General features: G+C 42.0%; 1 protein-coding gene across 1 annotated transcript; it reads left to right on the top strand.

Moving 5' to 3' along the window:
• Positions 1 to 8,310: 8,310 nt before the first annotated feature.
• LOC307170904 (zinc finger MYM-type protein 1-like) lies at positions 8,311 to 10,011 on the top strand (the record flags this gene model as incomplete). Its single annotated transcript, XM_079892213.1, has 1 exon — positions 8,311 to 10,011. The coding sequence occupies one exon, from the start codon at positions 8,311 to 8,313 to the stop codon at positions 10,009 to 10,011; it is 1,701 nt and encodes a 566-aa protein (XP_079748339.1).
• Positions 10,012 to 12,236: the final 2,225 nt, after the last annotated feature.

Below are 12,236 nucleotides of genomic sequence, written 5' to 3' on the forward strand. Positions count from 1 at the left end.
GATTAGATCCAAAATTCAATTTGCATATATAAACATAACATTTTTAGAAAACCTGTAATACAAAATAACATTGTCTTAATGTAGGTAATCAACTATGAAAGTTTCATGGTGATATCTATTAGTTAAATTTTGTACCCTATTTTTACTCCATTTTACCTCGTTTATCCTGGTTTTGGTTGACGTCGAGTCCAACGACACAGTTTTTCTCGAGTATCCTTTGAGAATGCGGCACTCACGCTCACTTACGTACTGTACATCTGACCTGCACAGTGCACACTAATTGGCACGTAGGTTTTTATTTATTTATTTATTCATTGTAATTTTTTTATAATATAGCTTTTTATTGAAGTTTGTGACATAGGTTCGGTATTTAACTGACTTTACAAACACATCCACACAATTTGTTTTGTTTTTTGGTCAAAAAGTCTTTTGTTTGTTTCTGGGGGCCATGATTTTTTTTGTGAAAATGATCAAAATGATGGTGTTGGCTGGTTACTTTAAAAAAAAAATGGGTAAAGAGTCTAAGACGTTGAGCACTTCTGGAGAGGCTGTGCATGAGCAGCTGGAGTGTGCCCTGCGTTATATATGACGTGTAAAAGGTATCATAGACTCTATGTTTATAAAACATTATAGAGGACAGATGGTTGGTTTGATGGATAAGATAATCAATACTATATGTGATTCAAATAATGATTGAGTGGGGGATCCCGTATGTGTAAAAAATCACAAGAATGCAATGCAAATTGTTAGAGGAATAACTCATTTATGGCCTGATGCAATGAGTCATACGGCGAGTATGTTTATTAACAGCAAATAACCATTCTGTGTTTTTCTAAATTCTGGATGTGCTGTCTGAATGTAGTGAGGAGTTTGGTGTTTCTAAGCAAGCCTGAAGTGACAGTGGCAAGAACACAAACTCCATCAGTGACAGAATGGAGAAAAACCTTGGGAGAACCCAGGCTCAGTCGCTCAGTTCTCCTCTGGCCAACGAACGAACAGTGTGTGATTATGATCCAGGCAGCATTACAGGCCAGAAGTCAGATCAGGATTGGTAGCATTCAAATATTCATCCAGTTGCTTCTGCTTGAAGATCAGATTCATCACACCGGTATGGAGCTGAAGCTGGCCATAGGGTCTTTGTGGAGGACCTGTCTGGTTCTTGAGGTCTTTTCTGAGGATCTGTGCCGATGTTGGAAAGGCCGAGTCATGTGCGCATGCGCTACTGTCAGTCATCATCAGCAGAGAGCGGGACTGTATGAGCGGGACTGTACAAGCAAGACTGTGTGTGAAAGTGCGTCAAATATATGTAAGTTGACTGTTTACCTAGTTTGGTGATCAATACTTGTTAAGGAGCAGAAAAGCCTTGATGTCATATTTTCATAAAGTGATGCATGTTTAAGAGAGATGAATCCGTTAATCGCCTGAGGTTGAGGGCTCGTGAATGTGCCGTTTATGTTCGATTTTACTTGCAATTTATAATATTTATATTGCACCCAGTGTTTGATTGTACATATGTATGTGTGATCATTACATTAGTATTTGAAACTCTTGTTATTTCGAGATTAAGGACGCCATCTTTATGATTATGTGCCGTTCATTTAAATTACCTCAGATTTAGTTTCGGTTTTGAATGTTATGCCATTTCTGACCACCGGGTGGCAGTGTTGCATATTTTCATTGCTTGTATATTGATTTCTTTATTTCATATAGAATCAAACCTGATAATTCTTTATTTGAGAAATGTAGATTTGGAAGTAATGTTTGTATAATAATATCTATCGAATAGCCGATGACAGTCGACGAGGCCTTCACAGGACTTGACGCACAACGTAATGACGAACGCGGTTGACATGCCCTGTTTGTTTGAACAATAGGTTTGAACCACGAGAGGCGTCAAATGCTGTCATTACGTTGTGCGTCAAGTTCCAGCGTTACTCTTTTGGTGTAAATCGCTGCGTACGGCCGTCTGCCGGAAGCTAGTTATTTTAGTCAATAAAGTTTTAAATATGGATAATTTTCTTACACAAATGCATCACTTCGCTTCAGAAGGCCTTTATTAACCCGCCAGAGCAGTGTGGAGCACTTTATGATGGATAGATGCACTTTAATGATGGATAGATGCACTTTATGATGGACAGATGCACTTTATGATGGATAGATGCACTTTATGATGGATATATGCACTTTATGATGGATAGATGCACTTTATGATGGATAGATGGACTTTTATGATGGATATATGCACTTTATGATGGATAGATGCACTTTATGATGGATAGATGCACTTTTATGATGGATAGATGCACTTTATGATGGACAGATGCACTTTATGATGGATAGATGCACTTTATGATGGATAGATGCACTTTATGATGGATAGATGGACTTTTATGATGGATAGATGCACTTCATGATGGATAGATGCACTTTTATGATGGATAGATGCACTTTTATGATGGATAGATGCACTTCATGATGGATAGATGCACTTTTATGATGGATAGATGCACTTTATGATGGATAGATGCACTTTTATGATGGATAGATGCACTTTTATGATGGAGAGATGCACTTTTATGATGGATAGATGCACTTTAATGATGGATAGATGCACTTTTATGATGGACAGATGCACTTTTTATGATGGACAGATGCACTTTTATGATGGAGAGATGCACTTTTATGATGGATAGATGCACTTTAATGATGGATAGATGCACTTTTATGATGGAGAGATGCACTTTTATGATGGATAGATGCACTTTTATGATGGATAGATGCACTTTTTATGATGGAGAGATGCACTTTTATGATGGATAGATGCACTTTAATGATGGATAGATGCACTTTTATGATGGACAGATGCACTTTAATGATGGATAGATGCACTTTTATTATGGATAGATGCACTTTAATGATGGATAGAGACACTTTTATGATGGACAGATGCACTTTAATGATGGATAGATGCACTTTTATTATGGATAGATGCACTTTTTATGATGGAGAGATGCACTTTTATGATGGAGAGATGCACTTTTATGATGGATAGATGCACTTTTATGATGGACAGATGCACTTTAATGATGGATAGATGCACTTTTATTATGGATAGATGCACTTTAATGATGGATAGAGACACTTTTATGATGGATAGATGCACTTTTATGATGCACTTTTATGATTGACTGATAAACTTTTATTATGGATAGATGCACTTTGATGGACTTCAAAACAGAAATGGACATTCATTGCCATTATAAAGCTTGGAAGAGCCAGGACAGTTTTTAATATATCTCCAATTGTATTCATCTGAAAGAAGATGTCATATACACCTAGGATGGCTTGAGTAGTGAGAAGGCTAATTTTAATTTTTGGGTGAGGGGCCCCTATTATGGATTTTTGAAAATGACATGTAGTGTGTAACAGCTCTAAGTGAATGAAAACATCCTGCAAAGTTGTAAATCTGAAAGTTCACTGTATATAAAGTTATGGCTCTTTCCTTTACACTATTGGAGATGCGGAGAACCTGGTGGAAAGTGCTGTCTGTCGTGTCATTCGGAGTTTACCTGGTGCTTTTAGGTGTAAAAAACAGTTTTAGTTTTTTTGTGGCATTTCCAAGCCACTTAAGACCCAATGTTGTAAAGCAGTTTTTTTTTTAGGCTATCATAATTTTTTATGAAGATCATGCAATCATGACCATGCCGATTTCAGATAGGCCTATGTCACTCAGGCTTCACTAATGTGATTGGTACCATAGACTATAGGCTAGACCATAGACTGCCATCAAGGCCTCAATGAAGGGGATTATGTGAACAGAAAGGGGATTCACAATGTAAATGTGCAGCCCAGTTACTATTGTGATTCTTAATATTCCAGATTAGTAATATTATATCAAATTTAAAAAAAGGCAGTTGACTAAAATCTTCCATATCACAAGTGTGAAAGCAAAATGGCCAGGATCTCTGCATGACTTAAGCATTTTCAGAGATTCACATTTATGCACATTATTTGAAAGTGGTAAGAAAAGTTCCACATTTAAATATCAAGCTCACTGTATTACATACACTTATGCTGATCCTAACAGAACTGCATTTCTTCATAGGTGATTATGACATGTTCCTGCAGACAGGTGTTTTATGACCCCATTCCCTGACCCAAACCAGTTACAATGCAGCTCTAGCCTGGACAAGGGCACACAATGAAATTAACTTCAGCTAACTAAAGGGAAGATTTCAGTGTCTGAAAAGTCTGAGGGTTGCACACCTGACAGGGCCTGTGACATTGCTACATGTGCCATATTACACAACACTGCCAAAAAAAAAAACACTTTTAATTAAATGTTTAATAAAAGACAAATATGCTTAGTTCCTTGAGTTTTATTTCAGTTGTTCTTTGTAAAGAAAAGCCAAGTGCCTGCAACAAGAGATATTAGACACATGCCTCATGCAACAAATAAAAAGGAAAAGTTGTCTATACACTGCCCACCTGTAGGCCTATGTCTCCTCTGTCTGTGCAGACTCTTCTGTAGGCCTTTCTGTAGATGTGGAATCCTGCAACTTATATTGCAGCCATAAAGCATACAAGTATAAAGTAAAGTTATTTATGCACTTGCAGGTAGGCTAGTTCCTCCATATGACAGTTATCTGAGAGGGTTTATTCACTGGCCAGTGCAATCAGGGCCGGCCCGTGGCATAGGCAGTATAGGCAAATGCTAAGGGCGCCGGCGCCCTATACCCTAGGGGGGGCGCCAGAGCCGCGTAAGGAACTTTCCGCTTTTACCCGCGGCCGCCATTCGGTTTTTGTTTTTATTGCGTCAAAAGTAATATGTCAAACTTAAAGCGTCCCAAATTATCTGGTGCCCAGGGGAGGAAAAAAAGAAAAGAAGAGGAGGAAAAACGCGACAAAGACAAAGGTAATGTTACAGTAAAGATGATGTTAATGATATTATTTTGATGTTACAGAAAGATGATCAATAATGCCATTAGTCATTAGCATACATGGTGGTTAGCTAACGTTAATCTATAAATAACCAGCGCTATCTGCTAGTTCTAACCAAAATATTAACAGTCAATGGTTCTAACTAACAGATAAGCCTAGCGCTATTATTATGGAAAATAGTAATATGAGTACCTTCCTCGGACAAATGTGTAAATATTAGATCTAATCAGCAGGTGTATTAATGTTAATTTCATTGACATCATTATCTCACGTTTTCCCAGCTTGTAATAATTAATCAAAATACCATTAATATAATCATAATAATAATTCCATAGTTGTAACGCCAGCTGTTAACTGTTACAGCTCATATTGTCTATAAAGTGTTTATCATGTTAAAATTTACACCTGTATTAAAGTGCACATCATTAATGTTAGAGCATAACTTAGCATTCCCACATGCAATATTATACTGCAGTTTACTGATTCTTTTGCATTCTGCTAATTAGAATTTCATTGTAATGACAATAAAATTTAAATTATTACTAATATATGAATTACTAATATAATTTGTATCTGAAAAAATACATTGTATATTATACACTATAGTCTACATCATGTATTTATATCTCTAGGTTTCTCATTTATATTATTTCATTTTATTGTATTTTTTTAAATATTGTGTTTATTATTAGTCTGGTGTCACATACTCCTCTTCTGTCTTCAGATGCGCTGCTGAGGTTTCTCAGTCCCACCCTTGCCAATCCCTCTGTTCCCTCCACCTCAGCAGCACAAACCAGCAGTGATGCAGCTGCATCAAGCGCTCCTCTTGTCGCCTCCACCTCAGCTGCATCAAGCGCTCCTCCTGGACCTGTCGCCTCCACCTCAGCTGCATCAAGCGCTCCTCTTGTCGCCTCCACCTCACCTGCATCAAGCGCTCCTCTTGTCGCCTCCACCTCACCTGCATCAAGCGCTCCTCTTGTCGCCTCCACCTCACCTGCATCAAGCGCTCCTCCTGTCGCCTCCACCTCACCTGCATCAAGCGCTCCTCCTGTCGCCTCCACCTCAGCAGCATCAAGCACTCCTCATGTCGCCTCCACGTCAGAAGCATCAAGCGCTCCTCTTGTCGCCTCCACCTCAGCAGCATCAAGCACTCCTCATGTCGCCTCCACGTCAGAAGCATCAAGCGCTCCTCCTGTCGCCTCCACCTCAGCAGCATCAAGCACTCCTCATGTCGCCTCCACGTCAGAAGCATCAAGCGCTCCTCTTGTCGCCTCCACCTCACCTGCATCAAGCGCTCCTCCTGTCGCCTCCACCTCACCTGCATCAAGCGCTCCTCCTGTCGCCTCCACCTCACCTGCATCAAGCGCTCCTCCTGTCGCCTCCACCTCACCTGCATCAAGCGCTCCTCCTGTCGCCTCCACCTCACCTGCATCAAGCGCTCCTCCTGTCGCCTCCACCTCACCTGCATCAAGCGCTCCTCCTGTCGCCTCCACCTCACCTGCATCAAGCGCTCCTCCTGTCGCCTCCACCTCAGCAGCATCAAGCACTCCTCATGTCGCCTCCACGTCAGAAGCATCAAGCGCTCCTCTTGTCGCCTCCACCTCACCTGCATCAAGCGCTCCTCCTGTCGCCTCCACCTCACCTGCATCAAGCGCTCCTCCTGTCGCCTCCACCTCACCTGCATCAAGCGCTCCTCCTGTCGCCTCCACCTCAGCAGCATCAAGCACTCCTCATGTCGCCTCCACGTCAGAAGCATCAAGCGCTCCTCCTGTCGCCTCCACCTCACCTGCATCAAGCGCTCCTCCTGTCGCCTCCACCTCACCTGCATCAAGCACTCCTCCTGTCGCCTCCACCTCACCTGCATCAAGCGCTCCTCTTGTCGCCTCCACCTCACCTGCATCAAGCGCTCCTCCTGTCGCCTCCACGTCAGAAGCATCAAGCGCTCCTCCTGTCGCCTCCACCTCAGCTGCATCAAGTGCTCCTCCTGTCGCCTCCACCTCACCTGCATCAAGCGCTCCTCCTGTCGCCTCCACCTCACCTGCATCAAGCGCTCCTCCTGTCGCCTCCACCTCACCTGCATCAAGCGCTCCTCTTGTCGCCTCCACCTCACCTGCATCAAGCGCTCCTCCTGTCGCCTCCACCTCACCTGCATCAAGCGCTCCTCCTGTCGCCTCCACCTCAGCAGCATCAAGCGCTCCTCCTGTCGCCTCCACCTCACCTGCATCAAGCGCTCCTCCTGTCGCCTCCACCTCACCTGCATCAAGCGCTCCTCCTGTCGCCTCCACCTCACCTGCATCAAGCGCTCCTCCTGTCGCCTCCACCTCACCTGCATCAAGCGCTCCTCCTGTCGCCTCCACCTCAGCTGCATCAAGCGCTCCTCCTGTCGCCTCCACCTCACCTGCATCAAGCGCTCCTCCTGTCGCCTCCACCTCACCTGCATCAAGCGCTCCTCCTGTCGCCTCCACCTCACCTGCATCAAGCGCTCCTCCTGTCGCCTCCACCTCACCTGCATCAAGCGCTCCTCCTGTCGCCTCCACCTCAGCAGCATCAAGCGCTCCTCCTGTCGCCTCCACCTCACCTGCATCAAGCGCTCCTCCTGTCGCCTCCACCTCACCTGCATCAAGCGCTCCTCCTGTCGCCTCCACCTCACCTGCATCAAGCGCTCCTCCTGTCGCCTCCACCTCACCTGCATCAAGCGCTCCTCCTGTCGCCTCCACCTCACCTGCATCAAGCGCTCCTCCTGTCGCCTCCACCTCACCTGCATCAAGCGCTCCTCCTGTCGCCTCCACCTCAGCAGCATCAAGCACTCCTCATGTCGCCTCCACCTCAGCAGCACAACCTAGCAGGTATGCAGCAGCATCAAGCGGACCTTCTGTTGCTCCAATAGACCCAGCTGACTGGCCATCTCCTCTAACTGATAAGGTACGGACAGAGTTGGTTCACAGAGGTCCATTTCAAGTAGAAAAAAGCTTCACATTCCCTAAAACAAAAGACGGACGAAGATGTCAGCATGACCATTTTAACAGACTCTTAATCAATGGAGAAAAAGTCAGAAGAAGCTGGCTTATGTACTCTAAAAAAGATGATAGCTTGCACTGCTTCTGCTGCAAACTTTTTTCTAAAAGAGAGTACAAACTTAATAGGGAAGGACTAAAGGACTGGAAAAATGCAAGTCACTTGCTCAAGGTCCATGAGGATAGCCAGGAGCATAATGCTCACATGGCAACATGGAAGGATTTGGAGGTCCGTTTTGCAAAAGGGATCACAATAGATAAACAAGAGATGGCACTTGTTGAGGCTGAGAGAAAAAGGTGGCGTGACGTTCTACATCTATTGGTGGCAATAATTCAGTCCTTAGCTGAAAGAAACATGGCTTTCAGGGGTTCCACAGACACATTACATAAACCAGACAATGGAAATTTTCTGAAAGAGGTGGAGCTCATGGCCAAATTTGATCCAGTGATGAAGCAGCATGTCAGTAGGGTGGAAAGTGGACCTGGCAGTCATGTACATTATCTTGGCAAAACAATTCAAAATGAACTGATAGACTCCATCAGTTCTAAAATAATAGAACACATCGTGACAGAGATAAAAATATCCAAATATTTCTCCATCATTTTAGACTGCACCCCGGATCTGAGTCATAAGGAACAGCTCTCTGTCATAGTCAGGATAGTGTCACAAGAAGACATTCCTCAAGTAAAAGAGCATTTCTTAGGCTTTCTTGTGGCAGCGCAGTCAACAGGAGAACATTTGTCATCTCTAATCCTAAAAAGGCTAGAGGAACTTAACATCCCATTTGAGGACTGCAGAGGCCAGTCCTATGACAACGGCGCCAATATGAAGGGGAAAAATAAAGGTGTTCAGGCAAAGTTGCTTCAGCTGAACTCAAGAGCTTTTTATGTCCCATGTGGTGCGCACACTTTAAATCTGGTAGTAGCTGATGCTGCAAAAAGCTCACCAGATGCCCTTGGCTACTTTGGGCATTTGACAAAGCTATTCAAGCTCTTCTCAGCCTCCACCCAAAGGTGGGATGTCCTCTTGAAATATGCAAAAATCACTCTGAAATCATGGGCTGAGACCAGATGGGAAAGCAGGGTGAAAAGCATTGAGGCAGTAAGGTATCAGGCTGGGCAAATCCGAGAGGCTCTTCTGGAGGTGAGGGAAAAAACTGCAGACCCTGTGGTGAGAGTTGAAGCCCAGTCTTTGGCTGAGGAGATTGGATCCTATCGCTTTTGCATTTGTACAGCCATATGGTATGACATTCTCTGCAAGATCCAGCATGTCAGTAAACTGATGCAGTCACCCTCCATGCAGCTTGATGTAGCTGTCAACTTGCTGAAGAAAACAAGAGATTCCCTCACCAGTTACAGAAACACTGGATTTTCTGATGCACAGACAATTGCGAAGGAGATGTGTGAAGAGATGAACGTGGAGGCTGAACTCAAACAAAAGCGCTTGAGAACCACAAAAACACACTTTGGCTATGAGTCTCCAGATGAGCCCATACAAGATGCACTGCGAAAATTGGAAACCACATTTTTTTATGTGGTCGTGGATACTGCCATCTCTTCACTTGATGAGAGATTTCAGAATCTTGGAGAGGTGAATAACACGTTTGGCGTGCTCCTTGATTTCCCCAACTTAGCAGAAGAGGACCTGCTACAGAAGTGTCAAACCCTAAGTACTGCTCTGACCCATGACAGCCAGCTGGACATTGATGGCATTGAACTTGCAAGGGAAATGCAGAATTTCCCACCATTGCCATCAAAGAATATGACAAACATGGAACTTTTGACCTTCCTGCATGTGAAGAAGCTGGCAGAAATGTACCCCAACATGTGGGTTGCTTTGAGAATCTCTGCCACTCTTCCTGTTACAGTGGCTGCTGCTGAAAGAAGCTTCTCAAAGCTCAAACTGATTAAAACTTACCTGAGATCTACTATGATGCAAGAACGTCTCAGTGGACTTGCCATCATAAGCATCAACCATGTGGTCTCTAATCAGTTGTCATATGATGATGTTGTAGATGACTTTGCCTCAAGAAAATGCAGGAAAGTCAAGCTGTAGCAAGTCATGTTAGATTAAGGAGGTGGTGGTGTAGTTTCTGAAGTAATTTAAGGCAGGACCAAAAACACCAATAGAGCTCTTTTTAAGATCATCTTTTCTTTTTTTTTTAATTCAAATCCTTGTAGTATTTCTGTGCCTACTTAAAGATACAGATAGATAAGATAAGATAGATAAGATAAGATAAGATAAGATACTAATGTCTTATTTTGCACAGTTCCGCATTTCTATTGTATATAAGTTAATGTCACTTGTTTACACTTCATTTCGGGAGTCTTAAAATGTAATACTTTATGTAAGCTATATATATATTTTATTTCATATGTTGAGTTCATTTTTTTATTTGTTTCTTTAATTATTATTATTATAATTAGTATTTTGAATGTGCAATTGTTTTAGTTAAATAAAAGAATGTCTAAAACAAAGCTATTAAGTTTCTTGTGAGTATATGTACACTAACAGTGCAAGTACTGTACTGCGATGCAAGGGGGCGCCACTTAAAATCTTGCCTAGGGCACCAAATTGGTTAGGGCCGGCCCTGAGTGCAATGGAAACAAATGGACATTACAAAGTCTTATAATTTCTTTCCTTTGGAAAGTTAGAAAATGTCCACTTACTGCACATATTTCAGCCACTACTTTCTTGGGAACAGATACAAGTGTTGGTGTATTGTGTAAAAGTGCACAAAAGAGGAAAACACAATGTCATTACAATGAACTACACTCGGGAAAATGTGATCAATAACTCATGGCAAAATATGTGTACATTAACATAAGTTTATCAGTTTTCACTTTCACAAGTCAAAGCAATTCATCATTACTCAAGATTTAACAGTTGAAATGACTATACGGCATTAATTTAATGCAGCAAAAATTATTTTACAGTGTAGGCTACTAAGATCTTTTCTTTTTTTTTCTCAGCCTTTTTCTTGGTTGCTTTTATAAACAGACAACCATTTATTTAACAGTGCCTTTGATAAAAGAGACTATAATATAACTAAAAATTACCATTATGTAGAATATGTTTTTGTACTTCACTTTTATTTGTTCCCATGTTGTGGTGACTGACATTACAATGAACAAAGTAATTATACAATTATTAAAATACAAAAATATAGGCTAATAAGTGATAAAAACATCTAACATGGCCACTTCTAACGGATTTAAATTGTCTGCTACTTTTTGCCAGCCCTCTCTCCTGGCTTTTGCAGACTTTGAGGTGTTCCCTGGCGTTTTGATTAAACATTACAATTCCGCATAAACTTCGACTATAGACCTTTCTCACAACTTCCGTATTTGTGACCGGAAATACGCAATCGTCGTGGTAATCTACTTCCTCCGCAGTCAAGGCAACATAAACAAATGGCGCAAGCAACTAGCAAGAGTTATTGACACGCTAATGATGTGTCATTTTAGTTAACAGTTCAGTAATAGTTAGCCTCGCTCTCTACTTACCTTGACGTTTATGGACAAATTCCTTGTGGAAAAATTTTTACCCTTTATTTCTTTTTTTCTTTTTGGTGACGGAGTTTTCCTCCACAAAGCGTCACATCAGCAAATGTAATATTTGGCAAATCCGTTAATGAAATTGTGTTGACTCTTTGATCCATTTTAAACTTGCCCGGGTTTATGTTTTTCTGGTGTGTTGACGCTTGACAGGAACTCCGCTTCCACAACGATTACGTATTTCCGGTTATTGTGAGAAAGGTCTATTAGTTCTTGCTCTGCTGAGGAGAAAAACTGAGCGCGCTCTTTGGCCACCCTGAGCAGCCAATAGCAGCGTTGCTGATCAATGTTTCTACTATCCATACATATCCCCTTTTAACCAGCGCATGAACGCGCAATTATCTCAGATAACTCAATCCAGCGATACTAATCATATCCGGCAAGTGTGTTCGAAGAACCGAGTTAGCCAGATCATGATTCGCACGATGATATCATCTTGGATGTTTTAAGCAATGTACGAAGAACGAGCCCCATGTTGAATTTGCCGTCAGTCCATAGCAACAACAACTCTTAAACGAGGCACTGCCTGTTAGTGGAATTTGATTATTCTTGATTATGGCATTTTGTATGTTTTTGAGGGAGTGCATATAAAAGTGATTGTTTTCATAGTTCTGCATTGTGTGAACACTTTGTATTATTTTCTCCTGTTGTACATTGTTGGACTCGACATTTACCATGTTACAGTTTATTTATGTATTCTTTTTGTTTTTATATTGTTTTACA

This window comes from Squalius cephalus (assembly GCF_949319135.1).
Source record: "Squalius cephalus genome assembly, chromosome: 14".
NCBI lineage: Eukaryota > Metazoa > Chordata > Actinopteri > Cypriniformes > Leuciscidae > Squalius > Squalius cephalus.